General features: G+C 39.8%; 1 protein-coding gene and 1 long non-coding RNA gene across 3 annotated transcripts; one reads left to right on the plus strand and one right to left on the minus strand.

Annotated features, from left to right (window-relative positions):
* Positions 1 to 275: 275 nt before the first annotated feature.
* LOC307030093 (semaphorin-4E) lies at positions 276 to 16,715 on the minus strand. Of its 2 annotated transcripts, XM_079666308.1 has the most exons (15): positions 16,593 to 16,687; positions 10,921 to 11,131; positions 8,899 to 9,379; positions 8,354 to 8,496; positions 7,482 to 7,544; positions 6,993 to 7,091; positions 5,964 to 6,063; positions 5,547 to 5,657; positions 5,203 to 5,354; positions 4,800 to 4,972; positions 4,376 to 4,532; positions 4,053 to 4,275; positions 2,941 to 3,056; positions 2,539 to 2,755; positions 276 to 1,696 (listed from the first exon to the last, which is right to left on the minus strand). In XM_079666308.1, the coding sequence occupies exons 3-15, from the start codon at positions 9,005 to 9,007 to the stop codon at positions 939 to 941; spliced, it is 2,421 nt and encodes an 806-aa protein (XP_079522434.1). In that variant the 5' UTR covers positions 9,008 to 9,379; positions 10,921 to 11,131; positions 16,593 to 16,687; the 3' UTR covers positions 276 to 938. The 2 variants fall into 2 exon arrangements, with proteins under 2 accessions (XP_079522434.1, XP_079522433.1); XM_079666307.1 differs by lacking the exon at positions 10,921 to 11,131 and having other exon boundaries at positions 16,593 to 16,715.
* Positions 13,889 to 18,728, plus strand: LOC307030108. Its single transcript, XR_013805539.1, has 3 exons — positions 13,889 to 14,699; positions 16,495 to 16,727; positions 18,458 to 18,728. It is a non-coding gene; the product is annotated as an uncharacterized lncRNA (long non-coding RNA).
* The last annotated feature ends 127 nt before the right edge of the window (positions 18,729 to 18,855 follow it).

Below are 18,855 nucleotides of genomic sequence, written 5' to 3' on the forward strand. Positions count from 1 at the left end.
AGCGGCTCTGACTGCTGTTGTTAATGACAGAGTGTGAAAAACACAGAGTACGCTCATGCTACTTTCCTGTAATTTAGTTTGGTCTCAGACCTTTTCGACAAAACAAACAGGTCTGAGGTAACTGTGAAGTCAGGTGTGTGTTTTTTTGTTCATATCATCCCGCCACATGAGTATCTGTTGGAAACATCAAGACAACAAGCGTGTCGGTCCAGCTCCAGAAATATTTTTCAGCTCTGTGAGGAAGTGGGTAATCATTACTGACAGCTAGACACACAAACAATAACGTTTTTTTTTTATTATCAACAACAGCTGCATTTCCCATAGTTTGATGCCAAAACAAAATGCTGTGTCTCTGATGCAAATAATTGATGGACTGACATCCATATTTCTACATCCCAATGATGATACAACATTTGCTGCAGTGAAATTATCTTGGGTTTTTATTATGGAAGATAAGGTATGGAGTTCACTCTGTATCACTTTTGACAGACTATCAATCATTAACACAGCCAAATAATGTAGTTTGCTCTTTGACTGAGTAAACAGTCCATAAAATCATATCTGCCTGGGAATTTAAAGTATAAGTGTGTGCTACTTGTTCACTGACCCAATTTACAAGACTCAGATCACAGGTATTAAGATTGCTGAACAAATAAATAATAGTTGAAAAAAAGCGCTTACCTGTACACAATATATTACAGAGTGTATTCACAAATGAACATTTTACAAAAAAATACATATGTAAAAAAAAAAATCCAGAAAAGTCTCTTCAGCTGCCCAGTACATAAATAATAGACAGTATTGAAAATTGTCAAGGAGAAACAGGACACCAATTAAAAGAATTTATAATGTGGAAACCTTTTCTACAGCAGCACACCTATAGGAAAATAATTAGTGCACGGCAGTTGGCCTCGGACTGATTTTCTGTACTTCAGCAGTCAAATCTCTGACTCATCATTTATGTATCCCAGACCGTCCAGACTTGAAATGTTGGCCATAGGTATGAAGTGGTGCTCCCCGTTGCCTTTGAAGTCAACAGCAGAGTGATTATTATTGGCACTGCAAGGTCTCCCAGATTCAGGCGCCAGGAGCTTAATCTCTGAAGTTCTGCTGGGGATGTGCATGTATTCGGCTGACTGCCTTTTCATCTCGCTTTCACTTGGGCGCTTCGCAAACTTGAAGCATCCAAAACGTCCCTGATTCCAGATGCAAAATATGACCACCATCAGGCAGAGACAGAGCAGTGACAGCAGAGCCAGGGCCACCTCTAAACCAGTCACCTTGCTGGTGTCGCTTTGGTTCTGCGGGGTCAACGGGTCCTCCCTGCCCGAGTTTGGCTCCGGTGCAGCCGTAATCACATTGTAAATGGAGGGTGAGGAATCTGTCACCTCCTTGCTAGGAGTAGAGCTCTCCCCCACTCCTGCATCAGAATGGAGCTTCAACTGATAAACCGCCACAGTCCGGTTGTATTGTCTCCCATTGATCAGCTCTACTGAGTCACATGTGTACAGGCCCGCGTCCGATTCAGAGGCCTGCAAGACGAGGAGGCCCCGGCTGAATATGTAGTATTTGTCGTCGGAGTGAAGTGTATGGTGAGCGAATCGCCACACGACCTGCGCCAAGTTGGAGTGGAGCTGGCACGGCAGCTGGATGTTGTTTCCTGGAACCAGGGTAAAGTCCACGGCTGCCACTGGATCTAAAAACAGACACACAGTACACCTGTTTATGTGATTGTATTTTTATGTGCAGTCTTGGAGAGTAACGGATTACATAGAAAAGCATAATCAGGATACATTAAAGAAATACATGATCCGATTACTGGTATATTTTTATAAAATGGGTATTACTAGCTTTGATGCAAGAACAATTTAATCGGACAATAAAGTATTATCTTATCTTATCGTACAATGTTACAAACATTAAAAGGAAGATATACTGCCTGAATCTTTGGAGGGTTTTCATTTAGGCCATTATCATAATGTTTTTTAAATATCTTTATTTTTTTATTCTTCTAAATGCGGTAGGTGGACACCAGATTCATTACACAAATATATTGCTTTTAATTATTGTATTAAATAAAAAAGCTTTTGTAAACTATACTTTTCTGCAGGCCTGGTCTATCATTTATGGAGATATGTTTTTCTACTAAAGTTACATTGTTCTGTTGTATTACATATACATAAAATACCGAATTGATATTTCTTCTTCTTGTCTTCCTTTACATTGCATTTGATATTGAAGTAATCCAAAAGTAACGGAAAGTAATCGGGTTACATTACTTTTATTTTGTTATATTTATATGAGGTTACTGATTACATTTTCTGTGTTAGTTGTAACAGAGTACACTTTTAAAGTATCCCTCATAACCCTGTTTATACGTACATATGAATGTCTCACACCTTTGCTCTCTATGATATGGTGCTATAAAAATGCATTTTAAATGAATTGAAGAACACATAAGGTTGGTCTCATTGCATGCTGCTGTTTCATACAAAAAGGCTGCCCAGTAATATATGCAAACATGGTGCCTTAATGTACCTGGAGGAGAACATTGAGAGAGGTCTCCCTCCTTCAGACTCTGTATTGCAGTTTGAATGTAGGACACACTGTCGACTGAGCAGCAATGCTCTTCTTGCATGTCCCAGGCACAGTAAGGGTCCCGGGCCAGGATGCAGTCCACACAAGTCTCATAGCGGCTGCAGTTACTGACCGGCATCTGGATCGCACCAAACTCTGAACCTGCATACAGTTGGCCCTATGTATGCAACACAGACACACATTAACAAACCACCAGGTATTTCATCTTTATATCCACTGTCGCCTCTCTACTGCCTGTTAGAAGCAATATAGTGACAACATATTTAAATTGAGCCATAAATTCAAACTGAAACTTATTGTAAAACTAAATATTTTCCCACAATGTTGAACCTGTTGAGTTACCTTGCTGGATGAGAGGCGCAGGGTGCTGATAGGCACCGAGGTTTCGTACAGTTGAATTTCCTCAATGATGAACATCTCTCCTGCGTAGTTGACAGCCTTCTGGATGTAACCGTTTTCTATCAGGAAACAAAAAGGATCATCGTCTACCCACTGAATAAGTGCATTACACAAACAAAGGTATCAACTATCATTACTCATACTTTATGTTTATGCGTTTCTTAAAGAGTCCCTATTATGTATTTGTGCATGTAAAACGTTTCTCTCCCACACACTCCCCCTCTCACCCTGAAACGCCTCCATTGGACTCCTTTGTTTACTTGTGTAACATAGTGACATCACTGTGTACCACTTTCACGTGATAGGCTAAGGGGCGGGACATCTCTAAGCGGTTGACCAATCACATCAGAGCCGCCAGCTAACCAATCAGAGCAGACTGGGCTCTGGTTTCAGACAGAGGGTGTTTCTCAATGTCGAGGAAAGCTGCTTCAGAGCCACTATTTCGAGGATGCTACGTCATCGAGTCCCGCCGAAGGACTGTTACAATGTCCAGGGTCCCTGGAATTCTACCGAGGACTGAGACATTCATTGCGGAAAATGTTGAGGCTGCACATGTGTATCCTCCGTGGTCTTAAAATCCCCACAATGCTTTGCGCATGGACGAATTTCCAAAATCTTTGGCGGGAAACTTAAGGCGGGCCTCTCATATGACGCACACCTGCACACTTGCTAGCCTGTTCCATTCTTCGTTCTCCAAATGCCATGAAGGATTCTTGCCTAGCCTCTGATGGACCTGACTTGGAAGACATGTCCTACCAAGGAAGCATCCTCGACATTGGGAAACACCCAGAGGGTGAAAAGAGGTGCTGCAGCACAGGCAGTATGAGAAAAATTAAGCAATTTTGAAGATTAAAGCAAGTAATAAATAATATTAACTAGGATGTTTTATTCAAACTTGAACTGTTTTAACTTTGACTGAAAATGATTTTTTATATTGATACATTTTGACACATTGTGTAACAGCCCTCAACATCAGTTCTGTTTAAAGTTGTTATAATTATTGTGCAAAACTATTGCAGACAAGCAGTTGCAGTTTTTTTTAATCAAATATTTACCAGTGCCAATGAACATGACTGCATATCTCTGTTGGTCCAGCGCCAACACACTGTCCACTACGATCCGAGTCAGCAAAGCTCCCCTCTTCACCAGCAGCGGCCCCCCCGTCTGCGGTCGGACTGCCTCGTCCATGAGGGGGCGGTCCCTGATGAACTGGAGGGTTTTGTCAGGAAGGTCCAGAGAGCGATTCATGCCCATTTTACGTGCCACACTATTGACGCACTGAAACGCAAAACTTGAAGTCAGAATGGTTTGTATTTCATATTTTCCTTGCTTTAATATTCAGAATCACTTCTAGTTTGAACAAAGTCTTTAGACTCACTGCTCCCGGTCTGGGGACTGGCACCTCTCCAGTGTACATCACCCACTTCACGTGAGATGTCTCCACAGCGACAGGTGTCTTAAACTTGCCCTCATTGAAAATATCTCGAATGGAAGACACACTATATGCACATACCGCAGATACCTCGGACAAGCCCCTGAAAAAACAAAAAATTAGATACATTTAGTCAAGAACACTTCCATTTGTTTGTTTTATTGAATCTCTTATAGAGAAAACTTTGGAGATGTCATCTTTTAAATTAAAATATGAACAGCTAAATGCAAAAATAAAAAGGAAAATATCCAATAACTTTTTTGTTCAACTTTTTTTATTCTTTCCCATACGACTGTCAATTCACTTTCTACCTTGCTGCACATTCACACACTCAGCCAAAAAACTACTGTATTTGATTGCAAGTACGTACGACTGCGGAGTGAAGACAGCGTAGAAGACGCTCTCCTTCCAGTTCTCGTTCTTCAGCAGGAAGACATCCTGGACAATGGGGGGCAGGCTGGGTTCAGGGAGGGAACAATCCAGACGGGCTTTCAGGAACGACGTCCATTTCCTCTGCAGTGTCCGCTGGCCGCCCATATCCCCCTAAACATAGAGACAGAGGTCACGTGCTGGACTGCAGATATTCCTCTTAAGCACAACACTCAGACCAGGAATCAGACAGCGTGAGGCATTGTTGTTAAACTTTCTCTCAATGTCTATGTAAAGGTCTTGCAGAGACCGAGGGATTATTCAGTATGTATTTACTGATCTAAACCAACTTTCTCTTGTCTTTGAAAATGCAAAGAGGTTTTTTATTCAGTATGTATATATACCTTGCAGACACGGGCCACTCGAGACACAGTGACTTTGCTGGAGAAGTCGTACTCCATGGCGTTCTCACTGAAGAACATGTACACCTTGTCATCATCACCATCAACACTATTAAAGCTCTCCCCCACAAAGTCCATGTAGACAAAGTTTGGCTCTGAAATCACAAAACACAACATTAGCACTTTGGAAAAGGGCAGAAAAATCTAAAAAACGTTTCCTCAGTAACATCAAAGGACATTTTTAAAATAATGCATCATGCATAAGTGTTGCTGCAGTCGATCCCCTCTTATATGCACACCATAATATAACACTTTAAATGACCAGTTTTTGCAGAGCAGGAACTCACCACTGAGCCACGAGCTCTTAAACTCAGTGCGGAGAGCCAAGTCCGAGCTGCGCAGAACCACCGGCTCAGAGCCCAAGAAGTTGATGGATGTAGCGGAATACAGGTCATTTCCTGTTGGACAGGAAGAAGAAGAAAATTACTGGAAATGTATTATTTATATTAACCGGAAATAATATCTAATTTATATGCCTGCTAATGGACTGAGCCAACTAATTAGTCCATGTGGAGTGAGCAGGGAGCACCAGCCAAGAAATTGGGTGATATTTTTACTTTTATTTTACTTCATTCGGTGCCCGGCTCTTGCAGCATTTCAAACGTGCACAGTTATCTCACACTGAGCTTTCTGTTGGTGCACTTTGAATGTTCAGCAGTACTCCGTGCTTTGTTCATGTTGGCAGCAAACCCTCAGACACTCACCGACCATGAGGGAGGAGTATCTCTGGAAGGGATCAAAAGGACACTTCCCTTTTCCCTCCTCCTGCTTTCCCTCCAGCTTCAGCTGTCCTTTAACAAACGTCTGTCGGAAACAAAGGAAATAAAGACTTGTTAAGAGAGCGAAAATAAAGTAAAAACAGTGCCATTTTATTTCGACAGTAAGACTGAAGTTGTAAACCTTAACCAATGGTTTGCATGGTTTAGCCTTTAACTATAATCAATATATATTTACATTATGGCTCACCATTTTCCAAAGTATACAAAAGATAAAACACCTTCTGTATTGATCTCCAGCCCTCAGCTCCAAATGAAATCTTGCAGAGGCTCATTTTTGTTCTTTGAACGTTAAGCTTTGATAATCTGTATTTTCCACCGGTAGATTTAACCGTTGGCGTGTTCTTATTTATCTGCTTTCATCTTTCCTACGGATCTATATCCCACAAAAAATGTATGGGAGGGTTGTTGAATTTAAAAAGGGGAATTTAAGTTCTCCGCTCCCTCTCTGTAGCGAAATAACCTCTCTGGATGCCTTTAAAGGATTTTTTTAAATTACCACAAGGCAGGCCCTTATAGCAATGGAAGTTTTGATAGGTCTGACTTGTGAGGAAAGTTGATGAATGTTTTTACATTTTATGATTCTGTAATTGTTTTTTATTTAATTTTAGATTGTTAGGTTGTAGTTTTTGTGTCTAGAGCCTAGACACATTTTTTTTTAGAAGAAGCACAAAATACAACTATAAACCAGAAGATAAGCATGAAAAAACACCTCTCTAGACCTTAATGTTTCCTGTTAATAGACTGGACACTGCAGTGTAAATGAGAAACAACGCAATATATTATAGTTTAAGCGGGAGTACTGAAGCCACTAACAGGTTTATAATCCAAGTAAAGGAGAAAAGTTTCAAATTATTGGAATGATTCACACAGCCACCTCTTCGGCTGTGAGGACTTGCCTACAGAAACAATCTATAAAAGTGTCTAAACTAACTCCATATTTTGCAGTTTACTTACCATGTAATCACAGGTGGGGCTAAAAGCATTCGTGCCACACACATACATCGTAGTGTCATTGACTCTGTGCAGGGTTCGAATGTAGTTACGGCATTCCACCTGCAACAAGATCCAGCAGAGAAAATGCCAAGGTCAGAGCTTTGTTAGTTCAGCTGCAAAAACACAAACACGCCACACAAGACACAAACACACTGGCTGCTTGGGGTCAACTGGTGACCAAAAGGTCAGGGCTGTGTCCATGCATTTTCTTATTGTGCCTTTACATGTATTTGGACATTCGGTACCAAGCTATAAGCAAAGCACTTCAAAGAGAGTTCTGTGTCAAGACTTGAAAAGGAAAAAAGATCCCCATATCAATGATTTACAAATGCACAGAGACAAAATGCACAGGGGAGTAAACAGCTTTCAGTCAACAGTCACCCTTTAAGGCTTTTACAACAGTAAAAGTAAATGCATTGAAAGCTCTGTTTCGTAATAAGTTACACAAACCTCAGCATGTTTTCCTTTGTATGTGCACTCCCGCTGTTTCTCCTCTGTAACTCGCCAGTACACCTGCATCAACAGAGGGAACGTTTTTTGTTAAAGCACACAGGAATGGTGTCGCAACCGAGCCACTGCAAGGCATGGAGCTGCAGCATGTTTACCCTCACACATATCAGTGTTGATCTAACGCCAGGACCAGTCTGTACACTCGGGAAGGGAATACCTGCAGGCTGGGACACCTATCCCTCTTCAGCTATGACTGTTAGCTGTGTAGCTACAATTATAAACCAGCTGTCTACAGTTCAAAAAGGACCATAATTCATCCAAATTCTCATGCAAATGTGCACGGGGTAAATAGACAACAGCGTTGAACCAGCTGTTGAAAGGAGTGCAGTTCATTACACAACGTAATGTGCTTCTGTAAGCATATCGTCCGCCAAAATACACTCCCTTAAAAAATGAAGGAGGGCAGATAAAGATACAAACTTACTTGAGGCGTGAACTGATTGTGAAATTGTTCTAACCCTGAACCTATGAACTTTTTTCTTGTGAAACACTTGATACTTTCACAATGTCAGTCTCCAAAAATTCTTCATTTCAGACAATGTTGGAAAAATCTTTCAACAACACAGCTCACACATCTCTGATATGGGGTCAACCCAAAAAACATCATAATTGTTCAACTTATAGATAAATGATACCTATTTATTTTTTGAAAATGGACATGTTAATATACCACTGTTCAGCAGGTCAGTGTGTGTTCATCAGTGATTTTTGTTCTAACGGCTTCAAACAGAATAAAGATGAGCATAACAGCACGCAGACCTGCACATTTTGTAAACAGTTGTTTATTTATGAATCTCCTCTCATGTTCTCACCGCAGCCTTTCTGACAGAAATGTTGTTGATGTCCAGAGCATACACAGCCTCTCTGGCACCCAGCAGCAGCACACCCAGGTCGTCTCTCATTAGCATAGTGGAGTAGTTGAAGATCCCCTCTTCTCTGAACAACTTCAGCTCGTCTAAAAAGGGAGGAGAGCATCCGCATTACTTTCTACATTTCAGCTGCTGAGACTGTGCTGTGTGGTTGGAGAAAACGCTCTCACAGCAAGAAACAAAATGCTATTTCATTGATATTTTATAAGCTTGACTCAGCCTGCACAAAAACTAAGTAATTAAAGGGATGGTTCAAACAGTTTGAAGCGGGGTTGTATGGGGTACTTATCCATAGTCAGGGTATTACCTACAGTTTTTCCAAAAAGTGACTGATGCTGGCCCAACCACATTGCTTAGCTGCTTGTGTCTCCAAACTAGGGGCATCTACTGTAAGTAATACACTGAATATGATAATATACCTCATTCCACTTCCAAAGCATCCTTTTACATCACAGAATATGCTTTGATATTGAGGATATGTGACTTACTCTGGTAGGGGATAGTCTTTCGTGGGACACAGTATTGAGTGTCGAGTGAATTAACTGAAACATGGAGCATCAATCCACAGACGATGCTTAGAGCTAAGAGAAGAGACATGGCTCAGAGTCCAGGTGTGTCTAAGTGTGGAAGAGCTGCACCGTGCAGCTCTGCCACCAAAGCACCGGATCAGACACAAAACATGGTCCACGCTCTCAGTCCAGATGTTGCTACACTGTGCTGATGTTGCCTTCCTAGACATATGCCGCTATGGTACAAGTCATCCTCTAAAAGGCAGTTCACACGATGTGTAACCAGGCCTGCAGAGTGCGGCTCGGCTTAGTTTGAAGTCGGCGAGTATCTATGTCGGCGTTAGCCTCCAGCGCAGGGCTAATGATCTGCTGGTGTCTTCTCTGGATGGAGGAGCAGAAGCCATGCTGCACAGCTACTGGTGAGGGATGCTGGAGGAGATCATCTTAATTGGACCCACCTCTAGGAAAGATATGAAAACATCTATGCATTAAATAATGAAAGAGACCCATAACATGAAAAGATGATGAGAAGACTGGAAATGATGTATAAGAGATGGACATTTGATTGATATATTCTATTCACTTCAAGAATGAAAAGGGTGGCTGGTTTGCCTCCTACACCTTTTTATTTTATTTCATCTGCTGTAAATTCGGTTTTTCACTGATAACATTTAGTGTCCCATTTTTTTCAGCAGAGCTACACTGCAAGCAAGCTACTTCTTTCACCCTGGAAGAAGTTGAACTAGTGCAAAGCTACCCCAGAGAGAAATGTAAAGCTACTTAAAGAAAATAATGCAAACTAATTGTTTCAAATGTTCATGTAACTAAATGTTAAACATAAAAGTGACATGGCAGCTCAACATGACACACAATTCAGTTCATTTTAAAAAGTGCCCATTTGTTCACAGGTCATACATTCACCGAAAAAATACTAATATAATCATCAATTGGATAATCCATGCATTAAATGTACAGTATGCAGGAATTAAAAAAAAATAGCCAATCACAAATTGATTGGTCAACAAAATAAAATCTTGCCTCTTTAAAAAGGGGCAGATTAGCCATTTAGCACCACAGTGTTATTGAGATGGGGACTCACAAGAGACAGAATGATCAAATCTACAAAGACAATCTTTAAAGTGAATTGTACGAGACCAAAAACACTGGATTTAAAATGTGCAAATGCAATGCAAAACAACCTTTGACTAAACCTTCCTGCAAAACACCTTTAAAACTCCCAAGTATACCCAATTTTGTATCAGAATATTACAGTAAGAAAGACAGCATTCCAAACAGGGACATGTATAACCTTGTTGTTACATCAGAGTAGTAAAGCACCACTTTCAGTCATAATAAGCATGAAAAGTCATCCCTGTAAACTTCACAGAGGAAACTGATGTCAAGTGATTTCTGCCACGCTGCCCACCGACCCCCACCCCCTCTTCCTCCTGCACTCTTCCTGTCTTCCTCCCTGATAAGAAGCTGCTTCCTCTGGGCTCAGCGGGGTTCACGCAGCAGAGGGGATCATTTCAAGTTTGGGCATGCACGCAGTTCCCAGTAATTCACAGTTATAGCGCTGCATCCCTACCCTGGGAATCATGATACATTGAGACTTACCGCTTCTTTCTGTGTTGACTAACTGAGCGGTGCAGCCTCATTCAAAATTCATCAAGGCACTTTTTCTTAGACTAACACACAAAGCATACTTAAGCGCAGACTCGCAAAGTAAAATAACTAACTCTTTTTGTGGTGCCCACTGCTCAAAAAGCAGCCGCCGAACTCAGCTACTTTGCAAGCTTTGTTTAGATACGAAGCTGGTAGAGAAAAAAATACAGAGATGCATCCTTTGAGATGCACACCACAGATTTCTCGGCTGTTGACAGAAACCAAAATGACAGCAACCAAATTTCCTCCAGAGAGGCAGCCAGGAGCTCGCTCCCTGTTGCCTCTAAAAACCTCGGCTTTGAATGTGCGTTTTGCAACAAACTGCCATGCTCCCACCTTGTTGTTACTTGACACACAGGGGCGAGCTGCCGCTTGTACATACGACAGCTCATCCGTTGTCAGAGCGCAGAACTCTTGCATACTTTCCCCCTCAGGCTGGGAGGGGAGGGGAGGGGAGGTTGAGCGCCACAGCTGAATGAAGTGACTGCAGGTTGTTTTTCACAGCGTTTCACCGATTCTTCCAAACCGTGCAGACAGGCAGGTATGGCTAAAACAATAGAAGACAAGCAGCAGTTGTCACATTTGTTTCTTCCTTTTTAACCAGTCACACACTGACATGTGCACCTGTGTGTGTTTCGGGTGTTGGGGGTTGCACAGCTGAGGGTACTAGACACCAGTTGCATGAATAAGCTTTTCTTAATTACAATTTGTTTGCATCTTTTCTTGGGATTTCAGACATTTATAAAAAGCATATTTTAAAGTTATTTAAACATTTAAATAAAACACCTCACTTAGATATTCTCGCCTTACACTGTAAATGTTTAATGGTGAACATACTGTATAGCTATCACAGCAGACCGTGAACAACATCACCATTCATTTGGAGTCATGTGTCTGGCCACCTGGCAAACAAAGGACAAATATTGACTCTTCTTTAGGTATGTTAAGGCCAACTCAACAGGGAAAAAATGTGTCTCTTTATCTGCTTAATGCTCCACTATGTTCTCCAGCTAGTTGCTAACTGTGTCTGCCTGTCATTTGGTGCTGGACAGGAGGCTAGTGACAGACCTTTATTTACTGGAAAAGCTCGACCTGGAATCAAGGTTGCTGCGAGACAGATTTTGGGGGCAAATAAACCAAAACAATTAGTTTAAAAAAGCTCAAACTTCCTGTACAGCTGGGGGAAGTTGCAGAGCTCTGTGTGCTCGTTTATCACCTGCTGCATTGCACACAACGTTCATATAACTGCTGATTTTGAATTTTAAGATTTCCATGTAAGTTATAATAAATAGATAGCGATCCCACATTTATGTCTCCATGTCCTCCACCTTTCCTACTACTTAGTTCTCTTTAACTCATCAAAGGACCGTCCCATGGACTCTTGGACCCCTTACCTGAGGGAAGAAGGATACATAAGATTATGGGCAAAATGTATTTGCTAATGGCGCCCTATCTTTAATATCTGCACTCGTGATGGCATGTTACAAAGTTGTTTATGGCCCTTTTATTATCCACACTCCTTTATTTATACAAGTCAGTCCTTCAGAAAGGCTTGGGTAATGTTTTAGGCTGTGTGCAAAAGCTTATTAACTTATTAACTTATTAATAACTTATCTACTGCTCTTGTGCAACACAACTTTTGTACAGTTTACTATCGTTTTGACTAGCTGCTACCTCACCTACTTTATATATTTACATACTGTTATAACGCTGCTACTTATTCTTTCAAACTGACATGTATTTTTAACACATACATAATTATAAATATCTGTACTACGTATACAACACATTACATTTTAATTTACATTGTTAGATTTAGTAAAAGAAAATGTGTAAATGTTTTATTCTTACATTTCTATATTTCTTTTATAATTATTGCTATGCTTGTGTGAACTCATATCCAACCTGTGTTTCACCCTTGTTATTGTTGTTGCTAAGACACATGCATTTCCGTAGAGGAATTTAATAAACTGAATATCATCTTTATTTTCAATAATTTACCATGAATTCAAACTAATTTCATTTTATTAACACATGCTTCCCTCTTTATATGATATGTTAGCCTATTTATTGTGTCTTTTTTATCTGCACTGTCCCTTTGCTGTAACAATGTACATTCCCCCGTTTTTTGGAAGATTTCTGATTCTGATATAAACCATGGAAGTTTAACATCTCTATTCTCTATTCTCTATTCTAGTGTTAGTAACCAACATTGGTACCACTTTACAATAAGACTACCCTTATAAAAGGGTTATAATTAGGTTATGAATTAGGTTGTAAACACTTTATTAATCATTAAGAACCATTTATAAACAAGTTCTAACATAGTTTTCATACATCAAAACAGGCTCACTATTTGGCAAGATGACTAAGCCTTATATTGGCTACTTAGCGATAATCAACTCAGTGAACAACAGATACCAAGGATGCTAGCTGATGAAGAAGACGAAGTAAGCTAAGTAGCCAATATAAGGCTTAGCAGTCTAGATAAATGTAGGCTCACTATTTGGCAAGCAACCGGTCACAGTTGCCCTGTTTATCTCATGTCTTATAAAAGCTTATTAATGATTTATAAAGTGTTCACAAACTAATTAATAAATGAATTACAAACTATTCGTAAACTCTTTATACGGGTAGTCTTATTGTAAAGTGGTACCCTAAAATTATAATAAACCACGCTCAAATAAGGTGTGTACTACGCTGAGGCAGAGGAGTTGTTGTGAAAGACTTGTTTGAAATCCGGTCATGTATTTTGTTTATATGGGATCAAAGCGGTTTCCTGTACAGCCAGCAAAACCTGTAAAACTAAATTGACTGCACTGTGACACAAACATAATAATGTAAAAGGGGAATATCTCTGCATGTTGTTTGTGTGAAATTTAGTACAATACCTGCATACAATGTAGAAACATTGTCATCATGACATTTGAGTCAGCGTCATGGAAGATAAGCTTCAACAAAACCCGAACGAACAACAAGAGTGAGACTAAAATAGTTTTTTACATCTCCAGAGATCCAAATGTAAAAATGCATCTCCCACATACACCTTTACTACAAGCAGAAATCCCTGAAAGGGTTAGCACTGTGGGTTTCTTCTCATCAACTGTGGGTTCAAAGGCTGTACATGAACTTGTACAATACGTAGAAGAAAGCTCGCAGCAGTATCTCCAAACACTCCAACCACTTGAAGCAAGAGGATATTAATAGCAGAACAGTATCTACTGCACGGTGGATTCTTACTACGACTGTGTGCTGCAAACAAGCTCAAATCTCGATACAGCAGCATGTGAAACGTGCACCGACAGGCGCACTATCGTCATCACAGTGAGTCCTAACAAATCCTGAAAAATTAAGAGTCAAACAGCTGGAGAGAGCCGTGCCAGTGTAGACCCAGGCTCTCCTGAGTGTCTTGTGTGAGATAATGGGCGAGGCTTTCTCTGGCTGTAACTGATTCACCTTAATGGCTGAGACTGTTCTATAGGTTAAATGTTGGTTGAGTCACTGGCTGACTTGCTGCTAGTCTGTGTGTGTTTTCCAACGTATGCCGAGTGGCCCACTGGCAGCGATATTCCATCACAGGGGCCTAAACAGGAAAGCGGTTGTGGGAGGCTGCTCACCTCTGACACTCCTTGTGTCGCAGACTCACTGGAAAACACACCCGGTTCAGCGGGGAGTTATGTTTTTGCAAGCTCAGATGGACTAAAAACAAAACCATTCTTTTTATGATAATGACTAACCACCTTTTGTTTTGAAGCGCAGGAGAGTTGTAATTAGCGGGAAAACAATACTTCAGAAAAATGTGCTGTACAGTCTTCAAGCATGTCACCACACGCATCATTAGGCTAAAGGAGCAAACTAGAACAATTAAAATCCAACACCCTGTTCACTCGTTCTGCTCCGACAAATCACTTGTCATCGATGAGAAGTGTCTGGTTGAGTGTAAAGTGCGTGCTTGAACGCATAAATACACACCGAGTAACACGCACCCAGGCAAGTCCCAGCAGGTGGTGGGGCACAAAAGGAAAATCTGAACACCCGAACATCTCCGCCTGCTCTACCTGTGTTGTGTGACAAGCTCACTGACAGACGGGAACACCCAAGAAAAGCAAAATGTGGTGAGCACTTCGGTTTGGATATGAAATGTAATAGCACTGATTTAATGACTGTTGTCTTATCAAACTTCAAAAAGTAAATATCATCGTTGCACCATTTCAATTTGTATTCTCTTTTATTTTTCTTGATTGTTTGGTCTTTAAACGTCAGAATATAGTGAAAAGCTATCTATAATCTTTTAATCTCATCCTCAGATGTTTCGTTTGTCCAAAAAAATGTAATTTTGAGAATAAAGAAGAGCACACAATCCCCCGATGGAGGCAGGATCAAAGGAATGATTACTATTTTAGTTTGAACCAAAAACAGCTACTGGCAGATCCTTTTATATTCCAGTCAGTACAATGCATTGTAGTTGAATAGAATAATGGAAAGACAATTATGGAAGTGTTGGATATACCGTACAGCTCGGTAAAATACTATGCTGCTTTATACAACCATTGCTTTTTCCTGCATTGGTTCTAAGTGAAGGCAGTAAAGCTGCTATCATAAGTTGACTGATTGATAAGTTAATTGACTATTTTGAGGGTCAGTTCTTCAATATTTTTTTATTCCAAAATGGCTGCTTTTCAGCTTCTCATCTTGGGATATTTCCTGATTTGTCACAGCACAGGTATAAATCATATTGAACTGAATTTATTGGGCAAGACAAGACAAGACAAGAAAAGAAAATACATTTAAAAGACATCTCCTTGGACTGTGATGATGATTTTTCCCAATGAATTTTTTCATTTAATTGACCATACAATCAATCTAGAGAAATAATCAGCAGGTTAATCGATAATCAAAATAATCATGAGTTGCAGCCCCTCAAACACACCCTTTATGTGTTTAGCAACAGAAACACACTGTTTTATAAGGTATGTGTTTCAGTCATGCTGGGATTTAAATAAACTGTTTTATTTTTGTGGTAGAGCTCTGGATACCATTGGCACTCACGCTGCTGTGTTTCTGCTTCACATGTTAAACAAAATGCAACAGAGGTTCTGAAAATACACTTCGTTTAGGGAGTCGTTTTAGTGAAAACACTGATTATTAAGTGGAGAAAATGTGCTTTTATCTAGCTTTTGGAGGCATTTGATGACCTGTAATACATTGGTGTGCACATACAAGGAAACACAAAGGAAACGTGCATCATTTCCAGCTCAGACCAATGAGTTACAGGGTGTTTTTATCTGTGCAGCCCTGCCTTGACACCCAGTGACCCCACTGAGTTGCAGTATGGCAGCTAGAATTGGGCAATCCCCTGAGCCAGTGCGCTGACAGCACTGCTCCCTCAGCCTCACTCATGGATCATTAATTCTCACCATGAATAAAACTGTGCGCACCCTTTAATATCATGTTACCACTCAGCGGAATTTATTCACACAGCAAACACAGGCATATTACGCTTAGCTGTTGGTGAATTATTAATGTAGCTGTAGAGAATCGTAGCTGTTTATGTAGAGGAAATGCAAATTATCACACACAAAATTGAAAACTGGGCTATTTCTAGCTGTTTCTATTAACACGGATATTTGTATCATACATGAATTGGTTTCATTGTTTTTTTAATGGAAGAAAATCAGCTTAGAAAACACAGTTTTGCTTAAAGCCCTTCCCCTCAGGATTTACTTGACACTTTCCCAGCGACAGTACAAGTTTCCCTGGCTGTCTGCGGTGGGAAGTGTTTCTGCCCGTCAGCTCAAACGCATATCCTACTACTGCTTTAGCCTGGCTCTCGGCTGCTATAATTAGATATATCCTATAATCTTAGATAAGACAGTCAACTAACAGTGTGTGCACGTCTTAACCCCACAGGTGGCCAGTCCAATTCCCACAAGCTCCTTGGAAACATAATAAGTATTTGGAGGAAAAACAACCTGCGCGCAAACAAAGCAAACCAGCTTCAGACTCACCATGAGTTGAGACAATGAGGATCTACATCAGAAACTGTTCTGTTGTTTGTATCCTGCTCGACGCTCCCTGCTCCATGCTCCACCTGCACCGTCCAACACTCATCTGACTCGTTCAGACTCCAGCAGCTCTCAGCGGTAGGCAGCGCCTGGTCACGTGACTTCTGATTTCACCTTTACTCAAAGTGTCAGCCAACCTACTTTTTTTTTATTTGAAATACTTCTGCTCTTTGTTTTATTTTCGAAGTGTAACTGTAATCCCATTTATTAGGGGAATAGAAACCTGGAATGGCTTTTCATACATAACAAAATACTGCACTTTTATGGATTGTTGAAAAAATCATTTGACCACAATTTGAGACCTCCTTTTCACATCTTTCTTTTTTTTACGTGAAGGTTATGTTATTGAATTTTTTTGGTAGTGTATGTTGTTCTTAAAGTTGCCATTATTATTGCATTTAAACTATTGTTGAGTTTAAAAAAAAAAAAAAATTAAGATTTTAACATCCTGCACGGTTTATCATTTGTTACCTGATTTGTTTGTGTTTTTAAATTGTGCAAAACAATAAAATAAAATAAAAATGTTTTCAATTCAAAAATAAATTGTGATATTATGACACCTACAAATGTAATAAAGCCCAATAACATTCAAGCTTTGAAGCTGTACAACAAATACTGCATTTTCAGTATCTTATACCTTTATTGTTTTTAAATAAAATCTATAACAGCAAGCATCTAAGTTATTAAAGAACACTATGTTTTTTCAAGTCATGCTAGAATAGCAATTTACAATATTTGCTCATCATACAAATGCTACTGTTGGCAACACACGTATACGTATATATTATTAGGCGTAGAAATAAAAGAAATAAAAGAATACATTTTATTGACCTATTAACCCTGTAAGGCTATCCTAAAAAAGTCAGTAAATGTTTTTGTTTTTTTAAAGACTACATTCTAGTCAAAAGGTCCTTTTGTTCAGCCCCACAATGCTATTGGTTAGTAAATGTGTTTATAGGTCACAACTTCCGAATCTTCAAACGAGCAACATCTCTTTGTTTTATTGGACCGGATTTGTTTTGTTTTGTGTGATTATTACAATGTCTAGAACATGTACATATGTAGTTATTGTGGAATACATTCATCACATTTTATTTTGAGCAGCTTATGTCTTTGTTGTAATATTACAACACTGGGTCAGTGTGGTAGTCAAAATAGCACATGTCCCTGTCATGGAGATTGCCCTTCTTATATGTTCACATGTGGAAATAAAACACTAATAGTAATATAATGTATTTGATAATTCACTATAACTAAGTTCTAAATGTGTCCTCTGTTAAGATTTTGAATTAAGACCAGAACTGAATAAATTAATACATTATTTCTCATAAAAGTATGTGAAATTATATCTGTAGCAATATTTTAAACTCTACTTGTATCTTATTAGTTAATTACTTACAAAAATACATTTAACTCTGGTTCTGGCAGAAACGGTTTCTGAAATGTTTTGAGACACTTGGATGTATCCCTTTTAGTATGATAAGTAGCCTATTATCATTAGCCAGACAGCATTGTGTGACTTGTTGAACTGATTTATCTGCATGTGTGGGTGTAGGTTTTCCTTTTATTATGATAAGGCTAAGCCAGGTCGTATTGTGTGACTCAAGTGTACAATGTAAATAGGATTCAGATACTTGCAGGAAAGCAGGAGATCCTGTATGACAGTTTCAGGCAGATCTAGCATTCTCTCTCATCCTGGTAAAAATGCATTTCTGCTATTTGCCGTTTGTAATATTTTTTTATATTTCACTGTAATGTTTTTGACTTGTATCCTACTGTATTTTTGATATGTATCTTGATTGACTCAGTTCTAATCAGGTGAACACAACTCCTCTGAAAACACCCAAGAGAGGACGGCCATCTTCAGGCAACAGGAGCCCAGCACCGACGGTGACACCAAGGAGCCTGTTGAATGCTCAGAAGAGACCATCCTCAGGTGATGGGAGTCCACCAAACGGGGCCCCATCCAAGAGATCACAACCTCCGCTGGATGTAAGCAAGGATCTAATGGCACATTTTCCAGTGAAGACAAAGAGAGGACACTGCAGACACTGCAGTAAAGGGTACACAAACACACAATGCACCAAGTGTGACGTCCGTCTCTGCTTTTCTGAGGATAGGAACTGTTTTTGGGACTGCATTGTATTCATATTAATAAATGACTATTCATAAAAAAACATGACTGATGTGTGATTATTATTCATGC

This window comes from Notothenia rossii, assembly GCF_949606895.1.
Source record: "Notothenia rossii genome assembly, chromosome: 1".
Taxonomy (NCBI): Eukaryota; Metazoa; Chordata; class Actinopteri; order Perciformes; family Nototheniidae; genus Notothenia; species Notothenia rossii.